Source organism: Mauremys mutica, chromosome 13 (genome assembly GCF_020497125.1).
Source record: "Mauremys mutica isolate MM-2020 ecotype Southern chromosome 13, ASM2049712v1, whole genome shotgun sequence".
NCBI classification, from domain to species: domain Eukaryota; kingdom Metazoa; phylum Chordata; order Testudines; family Geoemydidae; genus Mauremys; species Mauremys mutica.
The window spans coordinates 2,178,565-2,194,794 of NC_059084.1; the positions used below are offsets into that span (position 1 = coordinate 2,178,565).

Sequence of the window (16,230 nt, forward strand, 5' to 3'; positions counted from 1 at the left end):
TTCCTGCTGCTTTGCCTAGGAGCTGTGCGCAGGAGAGGAAAGCTATTTCTGCGCAAGATCAAACTGTTTTCAAGAGCAGCACGAATGCCACATACCGATGGTGTGGGGAGCTGTGTGTGTAAATGAGGAGTGTGTGTGTACGTGTAAGACACAGTCCATGTCCATGAACGGAAGGGGGTAGGTGATAAAGGAGTAGCTTGTGTCCAAGACATGCAGAGGCATGTGCCTAGGGAGGAGACTGGGAAGCATGTGCAGGGCACTGTGGCTGGGAGCAGAGACATGCATAAGAAAGCGTGCAAGGAAGCTGGGAGAGAGCTGTACAGGCACAGGGTGGAAGGCAGGGGGTCAGTGTCTGTGCCTGTGCCATGGGGAGCTGGCTGGTCTGCATAACGAAGGTGCAGGAAAAGACAGTATGTGTCAGCGAGCGGAGGAGAGAAGGTAAAGGGAGTGAGCTGCGACTGTGAATTGGAGGGAGCTCTGGGAGAAGTGGGCGGGAGCTGCAGTGGGAAGCGAGTTGGATTGTGCATGGAGGACGAATGGATGGCGTTTCTTTGCGACGCACAGACCTGGAGTCTGCATTCAGGTGCTCCGATACCACAGCGATAGACAGACAGAAGAGAGATGGTACCCAGGAGAGAGGTGGGGGTCAGTCAGTCTGCGTCCCTACATCTGTGTGGTTCGTGCAGAGGAAGAGGCAAGAGTTCTGTCTGCAGACGCCATTGCTACAACAGGACATGTGTGAGAAGTGCCTGGGATGGGATGGGTGCCTGTGTTTTTAGCAACAGGCTCCCCTAGGTCCCATAAAGCTGCTTCCATTCTGCGCTAATGTGCATTTCTGCCAAAAGGCCCAGTGAGGTCTGTCCTCTGGGGTCATTACTGACTCTGAAATCTCTCTGCAGTGGGCAGTACCTGGGAAGCTTGGGGAGGGGTGGGGGGGATGAGATGGGTGAGGACATCACTTCTCAAATAGCCTAAAACCAGAGAGCGAGCACAGGGAGGGGAAGGGCCCCTTTCCTACCGCGTTGGTAAAATGGAAATTCCACAAGCCCCTGCAAGCAAAACTCCCATTGACTTCAGTGGAGCGAGTAAGGAAAGGACTACCCTTCCCATGGGGGTGTGGGAGGAGTGGGAAGATGTTGGCTATTCTTTCACTTCTGGGATTGTTCAGCAGGAGAGCCCCCAGCGGCAAGGGGCTTTGTAAATGGCTGGACTTGACACGGTCAAGCTGCCTCCCAGGAGCAGGACTATCCCGTAAGCTGCCATCCGTCATGCAGCAGGGTGATCATGCCTCTGTGTATTGGCCTGGAGCGTAGGCCTATGTTTTATGAGTATCTGTTCCTGGCAGTGCCCACACTGACTGGTGTGCAAACCAGGCACATGGAGCACATGGGATTCTGGGAACCCAAGTTCAGCAGAGCTGAGGTCAAACAATTAATTTCTCTCTCACCCAGTGTGCCCACTGGCTGTCTGGAAAACAGCTGGAGCCCACGCAGGTTCTGAGCAGGAGGCCACCTCTGCCCTTTGGGAGGGCACAGAAGCTGCTCTCCTGGCTTGTCTGCAGGTGCCCAAGGGCTCTAGGGCTGATGGGTGCTTTAAGGGAAGGAGCCTCAGGGATCTGAGATAATGTGTCCCTCTCATTGCAGATGATTCCTCATCAGAGAGCTGCAGTGGGAACGGCTCCTCCACCCTGAACCCTTCCACCTCCAGCAGTACGCAGGGAGACAGCACCTTCCCAGAAATGAATGGGAATGGAACTGCTGCTCCCATGGACTTCACTGCTTCGGCTGAGGACCAGCCCATCAACCTGTGTGACAAGCTCCCGCCTGCCCATGTCACTCCTTCCTACCAGTCAGACAGCTGTGCCGACGGGCTGCGGAGCCGGGTGAAGTACACAGCAAAGACTACAGCCGAGGTTGGTCTGGCCAAGCCTGTGGGGCTTCGGGGGGGTGCACAGACAGCATAAGCAGGGACAAAATGCACGGTCTCATTTACAGCCTGCCACAGCCAGATAGTAAAATGGAGGCAACTGCACACGAGATGTCCGAGGGCAGCAGAGGACTTTGCTCCTATCCATGGAGCTGAGAGAGGAGGGCTCAGCCTGGGGGCCGGTTGGGAGGGGTGGAGTCTGCTCAGGGAGCTGAATGCATTCCCTTCTAGGGAGGGAAGGGGAAAGCTGTGCTCTGCTCGTTCGTTCGTTCGTTCGGAGGAACTGCTGGAGAGCGGCTGTGTCTGGCCTTGCTCCAGGCTTGGGGCTCTTGCTGTTGGTAAAAACAAGGCCCCACTAGAGAGAGTGTGGTTAGCAGAGGTAAGGAGAGAGGAAGTATTATACCAGGAACTGTGGCATGCAGCCACAGCCCTGCCCCCAGCCTGCTCCACAAAGACCCTGCTGCTGCGCAGGTTTATTTTCTCATTGCCTATAAAGACATTACTGTGGAATGGGCTTTTAACACTCTTCAATCGAGACAGAAGCGTCTCCCTCCCTTTCATCTCAGGCCCAGCTCTTTCAGTTCAGTTTCACAGAAGAAATTCCCCTTAGGCATTCCCTGTGAAAGTCATTCCCCCAGCCTCCTCTCCCAACACACCCTAGCCATAACAGATGCGTCTTCCCAGGAGGTCTCAGCAGATGCTGTCTCTGCTATGGTGGATCTCCCAATCTTGCTGCAGAACCATAAATCCGGGATCAGCCACCTGTAATGCCTCAGCAACCCCCTCTCCCAGAAACCAGCTTCTTAAAACTAAGTTTGGGTGGCAGAGTGCACATTGTGCATACCGCCTGATGGAGTGAGTGAATCTCTGCTGTTGTAGGAACAGGTTCACAAGTGGGGCTGTTAGCACTCCCGGGAGTAACTGGCTGAGCGTTACTGTGAACACAGTGAAGCTGTGTGTGTGCGCACGTGTGTTACACCATCAGTCTCTATAAATATCAAAACAGTGACAAAACTTTCAGAAGACAGCACCTGGTGCACACATGCGTAAACCTTGTCCCCGACAGCTCCTCTGCCCGTGACTGAAGTAACAAATCCAGAGCATCCACCAATCTTGACAGAGCTGTGGGCTAGGACAGATTGCTTGAATCTTTCCTCTCTTGTGTTACGGACTTTGGCCTGCTCTATCTGCACTACGGTGATGAAGGGCCTATAAGGAGCGCCTCTCAATCATCCCCATTTTACAGATGGAAAACTAGGCTGGAGACACAAAGGACCAGATTGACAGAGTATTTAGGTGCTTAAAGACGCAGACAGTGGCTCTGGGGGATTTTCAAAAGGCCCAAAAGCCGGCTAGGTGCCACTGCTCCTGCAGTCCTTTGAAAATGTAAATGGGGGAGAGGTGCCTAATCTCCCTTGGCCATTTTGAAAATGGGATGTGGTGCAATCTTCATCTTTAAGCACCTCGGTACCTTGGAAAATCTGGCTCTAAGTGACCTGGGCAAAATCACACAGGCAACATCTGTAGCGGGGTGAGAACTGAATCTAGGGCTGCAGAGTCCTAATCCCTGACTTTAGCCACAGGGCTCCCATATGCCATTCCTCTCCCTGACAGGAGAAAGAGGAGAGGTCTCACAACCCATCACAGGTTTTTCTAGAGGACATATCCCTGTACTGTTTATGGCCTATTGGCCCCAGTGTAATTGATCACGGATCGTAATGGAAGCACCGCACACGCACCCTTTAAACAAACTCCGTGTAAGAGGAGTGGCAACATGGGACTTGGCCTCTTTGCTGCTTCCATCTTCTGATGCTCTTATTTATCAGTTTGCCCGAGTTTCTCTTTTGCTAATATTCTCTCCTGGCCCATCTGCTCCTCTTGTGTGATCCTGCAGTGCAGTGACCCTAATGCTGAATCTGTGGCAGCTCCATCATTTCCAGGGCAGCAGATTGTGATGTCATAAAGGATTCAATTTCATAGCCGATCCTGCTATGTGGTCAGGGAGAAAGTTTTGTTTCAGACAGAGCTGCAAAAGGAGCACAGGAGCCAGAGCTAACTGGCAAAGACAAAGGGCTTCTGCTTCCCCCATTCCTTGTCCTGTTTGAAATCAGGCCCCTGGCCTTTGGCAGAGACCGGAGGGTGAGTTGAGGTCTAGGTGCTCATGACTCCCCCTGTTCTCTCTCAGTCCCCTCCATACAGTTCTGGCAGTTATGACTCCATCAAGACCGAGGTCAGTGGCTGTCCGGAGGACCTGACCGTTGGCAGAGCACCCACAGCAGACGAAGATGATGACGACCATGACGACCACGAGGATAACGATAAGATCAATGACTCAGAGGGGATGGATCCAGAGCGGTTAAAGGCCTTCAATGTAAGAGTAACAGGCTAGGGCAGAGTGGGTCCAGCAGTCCCAAGTCTCTGCTGCGTCTCGTCTCCCCAACCACTCTCCATTCTCTTTGCAGATGTTTGTGCGCCTTTTTGTGGACGAGAATCTGGACCGAATGGTTCCCATCTCCAAGCAGCCCAAAGAGAAAATCCAGGCGATCATTGAGTCCTGCAGCCGACAGTTCCCTGAGTTCCAGGAGAGAGCTCGCAAACGCATTCGCACTTACCTCAAATCCTGCCGCCGTATGAAGAAGAACGGCATGGAGATGGTGAGCTGCTTCCCCTGCCTTCCATGCCCTTGTTGCCCTACCACTCTCCCTTCCTCACATTCCTCCTGCTCGAAAGGCCTCCCTCGTGCCTGCAGACGTGTCCTCCTTCCAGATGTGAGGAAGAGGGAGATTAGATCACAATCCATTCTGGATATTGTCTGTGCCCCTGCTTCCAATGCTAATTTTTTTGAAATGTCACTACATGTTCTCTGCCATCCGAAGGGTGTGCATGGCAGAGAGAGACTGACACTGGCGGATAGAGAAACAGATGCAAGCACTGGAGGGTTAAAAAGTTGAGGCCTCAAATATTTTGATTTTAAATATTAACTTTTAAGAGCTAGAGTATTCCGTGCTCTTGCCATGCTCCTGGCAAATGTAATGATTGTTTCCATCAGTGTCCATGTTTCTCCAAAGATGACCTACCTGGTTGTATGTCTCCACAGACCAGACCCACCCCACCACATCTGACCTCAGCCATGGCAGAAAATATCCTTGCAGCTGCATGCGAGAGTGAAACACGGAAAGCAGCCAAGAGAATGCGACTGGAGATATATCAGACATCCCAGGTACAATCCCTGTAATCCTTGCATGCTCGGCACAATTTCATCTGCTCTGTCCCCAGTCAGGGGCAGAAGATGAGCCAGAATTGACAGACCAGGTCAGCAGAGATCTTGCTCACTGAGGATGGGCACAATACCTGCTTCAAGCCGTGCAAATTTGGTCTTCTTACAGTTTGCCTAGAAAGGGAAAGCCACGCTGTGCATGTATGTTGTAGAGGGAGATGTGACGGGGGTAGACAGTCTGGCGAACAGGAAGAAACAATTGATATGGTAGTGAGTATGTGCAAGGGACGCTCAGAGAGTCCAGACTGGAGAGAGAGATGAGGACAGGGACAAGGAAAGCAGCAGCAGAGGGACATTTCCTTTCTGGAGGGACTGTTGTGCAGGAGGTGGGTGAGGGATGCTTCCTTTAACTGAGGAGGGCGTGTGAGCAGCAGTTCATTCCTAACACAAGGAGAGAGTAGCAGCTCTGCCCAGGGGAAAGGATCAGGGATGCTTTGGCTGTGTATATTTAAACACCTTCCTCACCATTTTCTGGGAAAGCTGTGGAACATGGGAGCTTCACGTACATGTAACTAGGTTTGAAGCCATCCTTGCTCTTTCTGTGCTCTGATTGGCTGGGATGCCAGGATGCTGGTGTGGGCTGGCCCTACAGGTCATTCCAGGCAATCAGAGTGTAGAAAAGCTGACTGTGCTTGGTGCAGCCCTTCCACTGGAAGTGAAGGGCAGGAAAGGCTCCTCACTGGAATAAATTGGTTTGCGTTCCTTGCTGTAGGATGAGCCCATCGCCTTGGATAAGCAGCACTCCAGAGATTCCACAGCCATCACGCACTCTTCCTATTCACTGCCAGCTTCATCTTACTCCCAGGATCCGGTCTACATCAACGGAAGCTTGAACTACAGTTACCGTGGCTATGGGACCCTTGGAGGCAGCCTGCAGCCACCCACTTCACTGCAAACAGGGAACCACAGTAACGGTAAGAAGGGAGGAGGCACAGCACTTGGGAGTGACACAGAATTGGGTCTCCTCTATCCCTTTGTCTCCATTCAAATGGGGTTTGAAGAATGCTTGAGATGAGTGTGCTATAGAATACAAGCAGGGGGCTTGTGGGTTCCTAACTGCTCTTCTTGCTCGGCAGCTAGAAAGCGCTGATTGAGGGGAGGCTGAGGCTGCTCCTGCTTTCCAAGCACTGCCAGTGCGAGTGGCTCGCCCCAGCCCTCTTCCTCTGGCCTGCAGAGCCACCCCCTCCCCACCACTAAACTGCTCATGAGAACTCCCTACTCCCATAGCAAACTAGCTGACTAAGGCTGGATGGCAGAATAGGAGAAAGACAAGGGCTGAACTGTGGGGGAAGGGAATTTAGTTTAACTTAAAAAAAAACCCCACAGGTACCACCTATTAATAATTAACCAAGGCGGGCACCTGTCACCACCCTGATTGCCTTGCTGGTATGAGACAACCCTGCCCCCACCCTTCATGAGCCTTTTTATAGGAGGCTCTTTGGGCCAGGGGTTGTGTCTGCCTGTGAGTTAGGAAAGCACTGAGCATGCTGTGGGCGACGCCACAATCTGCAAGATAATAGATAATAACCCTCTTGCTGGCAGGAGCGTCAGCATGAAGAGGCCAGGCAAAGAGAACAGCAGTGACAGGGAGCGCTGGATGGGAGGTCTAGGGGACAGTGGAGCAGGTCTGCGTTGCAAGGTGTGAGGAGAGGGAGAGAACAAGCCTGGTAAACAAAATGATTAGTCCAGGCTGGGGCAGCACCTGACCACAGGACCACACCGAGAGCCAGCCCTGCCTGGCATAGACACGCCCTGACCAGAAGCCTCTGTAAAGCCTGGAATCAGGTGATCTTGTGTCAGGTCTCACACATCTCAGCAATAGCCGCTTGAGACTGTTCTTGTGCCACTCCTGAGCAGTAGTGGCTGGAGCCCCTCTAGCCAGACCTGTCAGGCAATCACAGGACCTGCTTCCACAGCCTCGCCCCCGGGTGCATGCCTGGAAACCCTGATTGGAGAGCCTGGCCAGGAGTGGTGTGCAGAGAGGAACAGAGCTTTTGCTTCTGGATCTATCTGGGTTCTTCTAAGAACCCCTTGAGACCTGTATATGCGAGTGACCCTGCCCATCTCCATTAGCACGCCACCGATAGCACAAGCCTTCTTTCCTCCCTCAGCAATCTTTGCCATTGGGCCCTTCGCCCAGTGCCTTTCCTGGGGCCTCGCACCCTGCCCCTCCCTAGCTGCCTGGAGTAAGGATTTGAAAGGATGTGATTTCCGGAGTCCTGAAAGATGCCTGTCTGGGATTAACTGTTATCATCCCTTCCTAATGCCTCTTAACCCCGAGTAAAGATCCCACCCTAGTCTCCAGCTGCTGAGCCCTAATCCTTGCAGCTAGAGTAGAGGATGTTACACTTTCTTTCTAGACTACCACAGGCACTCCTGGGCTCCCAGTGCAGGAGGGGAAGCAGGATTCCTTAGCTTCCACTGCCTTCCTCTACAGGTGGCAGTTTCCACTGTGCAGTTTTCCTTGAGGCGCTGCCCAGCCACACAGCTGTTCTCATTACACCTCATCCCAAAATTGATCAACCAGGGCCTATTCCTGGCATGCACAGGAAGCACAAAGCTGAAATCCTGCTTCTTTCCACATAGGCCTCTGCCCCAAATCCTCCTCTGCCCAGGCTCTTGCCAACTCCTTTAAAGCCAAGAGAGCTCCTGCCAGATCCTCTCATAATTCCTTCCCTCATCCCCATCCATGTCCCTTTTTCACCCATTTGAATGAAGTCCGCACAATTCTGTTCCTCCGCCCCCGAGTCCCTGGAGTTTGTGCTGCAGCTCCATCTCTCTCTTATCAATCACTCTGCACAGAAGCAGGCCGTTTTCCCTGGCGTACCCACTTCCCTGTTACCCCATTTCCTTCCTCCTCTTGAGCAAGCTTTCTGCTCCCAGTGCAGCTCCCTTCTCAGGTGCCTGTTGCCTTTCCCTCTCCACTAAAATTCCCCTCAACTTGCTAACCCCACTCCCCTCCCCAGTGCTAATGGTCATCATTCCAGATTCCTCCATGACCTCTGCTGTCTTTGACTGCCCACTTCTCCTCAAGCCTCTGCTCCTTTGAGCTCCCGACTGTCCACTGCTTGTTCTACTCCTACTTCGCTGATTGCTGCTTTAGTGTTGCCTCTTTGCGGACCCTTTCCTCCCCGTTACCCCACTTACTCTCCCTTCTCCTGCCACTTACCTTCTGGGTGACCTCACCTGCTCCCGGTGTCCCTTATTGCCATTGTGCTGATGGCTCTCAATCGGCCCCTGCCTAGACTCACAGCTTCCCCATCTCTGCTCTCTCTCCCTGCATGTCCCAACACTTCCTCAGCCTGAACACAGCAAAAAGCCCAACTTCTCCTAACCCTCCTTCTCCATCACCGAGAGCTCCATCCCTCAGACTCACAATCACAGAGTTAGCTTCGGTTCTTCCATTTCCTTCTCTCATTACATCCAGCCTCCTCCCTCCCACCCAGTATCAGCGCTCCAATATCCACCGCCCTTTCCCACTGCCAACATCGTGCTTCACATTATGTGTTGAAGAGGTTTTTGGATGGGCCAAAGCGCAGCATCCCCAAACATGCTCAAGGCTCCCTCTCCTCCCATTTCTTTCACTGGGAAACACCTGCTTGCAGAGTATGCTTGGGAGCCCCTGCTAGAACCAGGGGTGCTGGAACAATGTGTATAGTGGGGGTGCCGAGAGCCATTGAACCAAACTAACCCCTGTATTTGATGGAAACTACTTCAAGATGGGGGTGTGGCAGCACCCCCAGCACTCCTAGTTCCAGAACCTATGCCAGGAGCATGAAAATTACGCAACTGACCATCAACAGAAACAGTGAAACCACTCCATGCAACATGCTGTCAAATGCAGAGAAGAACCAGAAACCAAGAACATTGTTTCCTCTAATCCTTAGGTTTCAGTACTCTGAGGAGTCAGTTGGAACAACTGTAGGTACAATATTTGCTCTCAGTTGACTGACCCTTTAAATTTTGTGCTAATTCAGCCAAGCTCCCAAGTGCTTCATTGTGATTCTAGCCCTTGACAAACTGCAGTGAATATATTTTTGTACTATAGGTGCATAATGCTCTCCCTACTTGCCTGTTTTATTACAGTGTTAAAACAGATGTGTCTGACTTGTGCCTGATCTAACTCCTAGCAGAGCAGAGGGTTAGTCTGACTGGATATCGTATGTTTACAAAATACACAGACAGACACACTCTTTGATAAGGGGAACAGAGTCATGGCAGTGTCTCTGTGACAGAGCAGCAGTTGGAAGGTGCCTACAGCTTGACAGTCTGTTCTGTAGGGCTCAAAACTACATACATAATGTAAGATACAGAGTGTTGTACAAGGGGCTGTGAATCAAAACAGCAGGTGCTGTTGGAATTTTCTCCTGTGAATTTGATGTGCCACTTTGGGGCAGCAACTGTGCCAGTGCCTTTTCCTGAACCTCCCTCTTACTTTTCAATTGCAGGTCCTACTGATCTCAGCATGAAAGGAGGGGCCTCAAGTACAGCCCCTTCTAACAGCACCAGCAGGGGGATGCCAGCTGCTCAGCTCAGCCCCACAGAGATCAGTGCAGTGCGGCAATTGATTGCCGGCTACCGAGAGTCAGCGGCTTTTCTTCTTCGGTCTGCAGATGAACTGGAAAACCTCATTTTACAGCAGAACTGACTCCTGGTGTCTGTGTAGCTCCTGTGGCAGAAGACAATTTACACCCTTTGGAAACAGGCTCCCACTGGTATCCTGCTCAGGACTAACCATCGTCCTCCCACCCAGTAGCTGGTACATTTAGTTTTTAAAAGGTGGAACCCAGAACTGTTTTCTTTCACACTCCGAGCACCTGGGACTTGGGGCACAAGGACACATTTTTGACTCTCTCAACACAGGTGCGCCTAGCTGAGCAGAAGCCAAACCTACAGCTTGGATGGGTGGGGGATTTTTTTTAGGGTGGAAGGGAGGCTTGGGGCTGCAGATGTATTTAGAATAACCTTTGTGGACCCCAGCGTTAGAATCCCATCCCCAGATAATTACCTTTCAAGGTCTTAGGTGAGCAGAATTGCATATTTATTGAGAAATGGACCCTCCTCTCCCCTTAGTAATTTATTTTTCTGAAAATGGATTCTTTTGAGTTTGTACAGATTGCCAGTTTTGTGTCCGTCTGATCAGAAGGAATTTATTCCTGTGAAATAACACATTCCAGCTCACTACACTAATGGCTGAGCAGCTACACCTGGGAGCGACCCCTTTCCACAGGGTGCAAGTTTCCCATCTAGCCCTAGAACTTCTAGGCTGCTCAGCCTCCAGCAAGCTTAGGCAGAAGCTGAACAATGAGGGAAGAGTGTCTTGTTAGACCTTTACGCGAAGCAGTCCTGTAGCAGCAGCAATGGGGCCAATATCTCCTGCAGAGACTAAGCAAGCTCAGTAGACCTCCAACTGGAAGGACCTCTCACACTCATTTAGCTCAGTGCAGAGCAAAACAGAAAATATCTGAGAACCACTGTCACGCATTCACCATCCATATTCTACCTCACACTTCATTGTGGGCTTTTTCCAGGACTCACTGGGGTTCTGAACAGTTCACCCCATAATGTGTATGACTATGATGTGCATCCAAGACTGGGGAGCAGACAAGTAGATAACACTGAGGAGTCAAAACTAAGCCAGCAGATGGACAACTGACCCAAGCTGGCTCCCTATTTTGTTCAGAAGAGGAGGACGGACATGCACTGCTGATGGACAGCACTCACTGTCTCAATGGATGATGTCTGACCTCTCCTCAGTGAGGAATCCCAGGCTGTCTCCACAAGTATATGTGAAACTAGCGCTGGGCGGAGCAGCAAGAGAACTGTTTAGAGAAACACACGTGAATAATAAAGACTAGCGCAGACTTTTAGGGAGAAAAGTAAACTACTTCAGTGAAACAAGCAGCTCATTCCTACTCAAAAGGAAAATTAGGAGACTCTCAGCAGCAGAAAGGGTGGAAATTCTCCCCAGGGCCCAGGCGCCCGCCTCATCCCCCCAGTAATAGTCCTGGGAAAAGCTCACAATTCCTAAAGCGTGGGGGAAAATTGGCCTGATTACCATTGCTGTTTCTCCCCAACTCCCACCCTCCCAAAACCAATGCACTTCCCTTTGCTCAGTGCAATACCTACTACCAGTGCTGCTAAAACCAGGGACTTTGCTCGGGCATCAAGATGCTGAGCAGGGCCAAGCAATGCAACATAGTCTGTAGCCATAAAAAGCAGCAGATAATTGCTGCCTAAGAATCGGTGAGAAGAATTCTCACCCTCTCCCTTGTCAGTGCTGGCAGAATTCTTCTCCTGTCCTCCTTTCTAGGGCAAGGACCACAAGCAGCAGCACCAGATAGACTTGAATATTAACATAATATTGATCATTTTAAATGCAGGTGGTTTCCTTCTCCGATGTTAGCTCCTTTTAGACCAATGTATTGAGAACCCACTTCAGTGATGAAGGTTTCTGCTCTGCAGTGGTGGTCCACATTGTTTCCCCCCCATCCCCCATACTGCAGAAATAACCATACTAGCACATGGGTTTTACACTTTCAAGTAGCACAGGTTGGGCTCCAGCCTCAAATAGTTTTTCAAGAACCTTTTTACCAAATTAGTTTCCATTCATACTAGTGGGAAAACGATGCTGGCTAAAAAACGAGGCCCTATCCCCTTTCGTAGCTGTAACGTAGACCAGACTTCTGTCCCAGCCTGGCCCTAAAAGGAATTAACTAGTGCATTGACCACTTTCCCCAAAGCCTGAACTCTCCCCAGCTGCTGGAGAAAAGGGATTTAATTCCTGCCCGTTTTCTACACTCAGACAGCCCTTGCAGGGAGAAGGTGGTGGTTTTGTTGTAAATCAGAGTTGATTCCCCTCATTTCAACATGAGCCAACAAGGTGGTTCTTTGGGAACGTTCTAACATTTTGGTTCTTAGCATATATGGACAAGAGACAAAATCTGACCAACCTCCAGGGAGCGTGGGTCAGTATCAGAGAGAACAGAATGACCACGCAGAAGTCCGAATTTCAGGTCCACACTTTCCCCAGCACTTCACGAGCCTGCTTGATTTGTCCACGGCATCCTCCCATACTTTGAATTTATGTAAATATTTATTTTTATGTGTACAATACCATGAAGTAGCAAACCTTTTACAAAATGTTAACCACAGTCATTTGTGAAAGTCTTAATGTTAAAGAGAGGCAGAGACAATCGCTGTCCCAAAATTCTCTATATAAATTACTTAATTGTTGCCTCCACTCCTTTCAAGAGGCCATCAAGAACACGTAGCCATAAATTTGCCAGCCAATTAGCCAACAAAGACATTGCCCAGGGGCTTATTATAACAGATCAACATCAGCTACAGTTTGTTTAAAATTGTATTTATGCAACGTCTAGCTGTTTGAACCAGATCACCCTGGAACTCCATGTTTAGTAGCTCTTCGTATTTAAACCACGGGTAGAACACAGTTGAGACTTATGATTGCATAGGAAGGAGGATTGACAGCCTACTCTGTAACATCAACTAATGTTCATAACCTGCAGCTGGATGGTACAAACTCAGATTTCTGAAGCCCTGATGACAGTAGTACTTGTGACAAGTTGTGAAACAAATGTGATCCACTACATATTGGTGTCAGGGAAACTTTTATGTAAACCGCATCTTTAGTCTCTTTGGAGCCATCTCCAGAGAACATCTCAGTGCTCTAACTGATCCTTACTCAATAGTGGTCCTTCTCTACTCAAAGGCTGTTTCACAGCCATCTTTGTAAGTTTTCACTAGATATTAAAGGGTTAGGAATCTCAATTTACGATTCTCAATCAGAAGGAATGAGCAGGAGCAAAATACCCTGGCTTTCCAGGCTTTGTGAGAGACAAAAGGGGAGCACTGGGTTAGCAGATGGTCTGGAAAACCAGTGATGGAGAAGATAAACCTCTCGTCTTAAACATCAACACTACCACTACCACCACCACTTGTACACAGGGAATGTTCAGTTCCCAATGACAGTGTTTCAGCAAGGGGAAGTGTTCACAGGATTCCCAGCAGATGTGACCTGTACCTCCCCACTCAAAGGGCCACCTTCTTCCCACAGGTGGCCATAGGATTTAGTACCAGTCATTTACAAAATGCTGCTTTGAACTCAGAGGGTTAATATACTTTTGATTTGTAATTTTTTGTAAAACTTTTTACAAGGTAGCATAGTATTTCACCAGAATACCAACTACAATCCGTCCATGGTCTGATTTTTATATAATTTAGTGGTGCTTTAGAAACGTTTGTTTGGTTGTTTCAGAGCTGTACAGCTCAGTTCTTCGCCTGTATCTACCTAAGACCAATGTGAACCTTTGTATTTTTGCTCCTAATTTTGGACTCAGTGAAAGTGTACTGTTTACATGTACAGAACTCCCAGCCCCTGTGTGTTCTGCAAGACCTGCTGTTGAAGAGGAAGATGTACCTCACCCAGTTCATCTGCTTAGCAAAGCCACAGAGACACTGACACATACTCAACCACCTTAAAAACACAAACCTGGGATGTGCTGCAAGAGATTTCAGCGTTTGCACAGCCTCACACACTTTTAAGTGATCAATCTGAAAAATAGCTGTAGCTTAAAATTTGAGAGCTGATCTGAGAGGGTGAGGTAACCGTAAACAGCCAGGACCCGAAACAGAAATAGAACCATATGATGGTGCTATTTCACTGCCTTTCCTCCCTGACATCCCAGGCATGAAGGTGAACGCTACGAGCTGACTTTAGGGTTCCAGTTGTCTAGAACAATGCTCAAGCCTAGTGGAGGCCAGGGAGAAGGAAAACCCTTCTTTCCTTCAGCACAATTGAACACATTTTTACTGATTCATGATTAAATCATCTAAGATGTCAATTTCAAATAAAAATGCTAGGAGAGTATTCTCTCTAGAGACACCGGAGCTCCTAAATGGAGTAGGAGGCAGCTCGTTTAGAAAGTTAGTACATTGGGGGGGGGGGGGAGGTGTGCGCTCAGATACTGAGCATATGGCACTTAAACCACCATGGAAAGAGAATTCAACTTCTAAGGCGACACTTTATTGCTTAATCAATTGATTAATTTCTAAATGATATTTTTGCAGATAGGCACCTATGCAACTTAATGTGGCTCTTTTAAGCAGATGAGCACTTCCTCCTCAATAAGCTCTATAAAAATTTGTGTTATATACTGTGGATTTTTCCAGTAAGTGTGGCTTAATATTTTAATTCTTAGAATGTGTGTCTATTATATGTGATGCAACTTAATTCTGTTCTGTTTGTGGAATGATTAGCACAGGCCAACTCCCTGTCCCCCTCACTTAACAAAGACCAATGAGCTGTTAATCAAGCTGTTATTTCCATGGTATTACTTGCTAAATGCACTGATTTCATAAGTATGTGGAATCCTTTTTTTCTTTTGAATCTGTATATCATATATAAGACTGAATCTACTTAATAAACACTGTATAACAAACAGGACTCAGATCTCCAGTGTCAAACACAGCTAGGGTCACTTTTACCTCTTGCTTGCAAGGCTTTTTCCACCAACTGAGACATATGCCACCAGCTGTCTCCCAAGTTCCCATTAGAGATCTCAGATTTGCAACCCAGTGTCAGTCTGTGACCTAACACATGGAAGGTCAGTTTGATTGTTACTGGTAACAAGAACAGCTTTCAAATTTAGGTGTTTTAAAAAAAACAACAAACAAACAAAGTACCTTCATCACTCAGGTACCTTAAAACAAGCTGTGCTGTTTATTCCTTAACAATCAGCTGCTGCTATTCTTATATTTTAGATAGCTACCTTAATAGTCACTACTGGGACTGTCAAAGCTGGTTTTTGACAAAATGAAATGTTTTGCTAAAAGTATCTGCTTTCATGGAAAATTTTTTGCTTTTCCCAATGAAAAAAATTTTTTTTAAATGAATTTCAGTATTGTCTATAAAAAATAGTTTCCTGACCAACTCGGTTAATTACATATATTAAATAAATAAATACTTTGCACTTACATGGTGCCTCTGTACTAAAGGATCTCAAACCACAACAGTTAAACCTCACTAATTCACATCAGTGATCTGGTGACAGAGGCAGAAGGCCTAGGAAAGACAGGTATGACAGCTTTCAAAGAGCCAGATTGTATGCTAAAACAATAATTTCCATTGCCCTACCTTTGATTCCAGAATGGGCAGAGCTTCCCCAGCGACAGGCAAGAAGTTGGCTGACAGACACTTGCAAGGGAGTGACCAGGAGAGCCATTGTGAATGGCTGAATATTGTACATTAGTAAGCGGTCTATAAGAAATAGCAAGGAGAGGGCATCCTAAAATGTATTTAACAATTGTATATTAGTTGTAATTATTTATGATATTTCATAATATATACACTAGTAAACGTGTTCTATTGTGTGTTTTGAAAGCATAATGAAGCCTTAGTAATACTAGACCTCTACTCTTAAATCTACATTGAGTAGTGAAGAACCATTCTAATTTATAGGGTGTGGGGATTAGCAGGGTCCTACTGTGCATGTATACAAGTGAGTTTTGAGAACAGTTAAAAATACCTGTCATTGTTTCATATCTCCACACCTGCAAATGGTTCTGTTGACTCAAGGAAGTGATGGATTTTGCTGTTACTTCCCAGCTAGTCAGTCATCCCATTACGACAGGATTACACACCGGAGCATTGCTCAGCTGAATGCAAAAGACAAGTCGGAGGTGTTCGTTTTTTTGAAAAGTAAATTCTATTACTAGAAAAACATTATGGAGAAAATATTTAAGTATTCTTCATATTAGACCAATGTGAGCCTCAAACAAAAAAATATTAGGGCTTACCTTAAAACCAACGGTGAGATCTCCCAGATCCCTGCTACTCCAGAGACAGCTAACTCTGCTGCTGTCAGACACTGCACCGTCAGAAAGACAAGCTATTGACTTCTCAGTTTTTCAGCCATTTTCTAAATGGCGAGTTCATGTAGTTTTCACAATTAGATCAAGTTTTTTTTTAAACAGGTGGCCCCATCTAAGCACACCCATACTTCTAG

General features: G+C 48.2%; 1 protein-coding gene across 4 annotated transcripts in view; it reads left to right on the forward strand.

The window, feature by feature from the left end:
- NOL4L (nucleolar protein 4 like) overlaps nucleotides 1-14,789 on the forward strand; it is a 97,661-nt gene extending 82,872 nt beyond the window's left edge. For 2 of the 4 annotated variants that reach the window (XM_044985279.1, XM_044985280.1), the window contains exons 3-8: nucleotides 1,644-1,912; nucleotides 4,112-4,297; nucleotides 4,389-4,580; nucleotides 5,024-5,146; nucleotides 5,916-6,117; nucleotides 9,652-14,784. In XM_044985279.1, coding sequence (XP_044841214.1) covers nucleotides 1,644-1,912; nucleotides 4,112-4,297; nucleotides 4,389-4,580; nucleotides 5,024-5,146; nucleotides 5,916-6,117; nucleotides 9,652-9,851 — 1,172 coding nt within the window. In that variant the 3' untranslated portion in view covers nucleotides 9,852-14,784. Of the gene's footprint in view, nucleotides 1-1,643; nucleotides 1,913-4,111; nucleotides 4,298-4,388; nucleotides 4,581-5,023; nucleotides 5,147-5,915; nucleotides 6,118-9,651 lie in introns of all 4 variants that reach the window. The other 2 variants (XM_044985277.1, XM_044985278.1) reach the window with 2 other exon arrangements.
- Nucleotides 14,790-16,230: the final 1,441 nt, after the last annotated feature.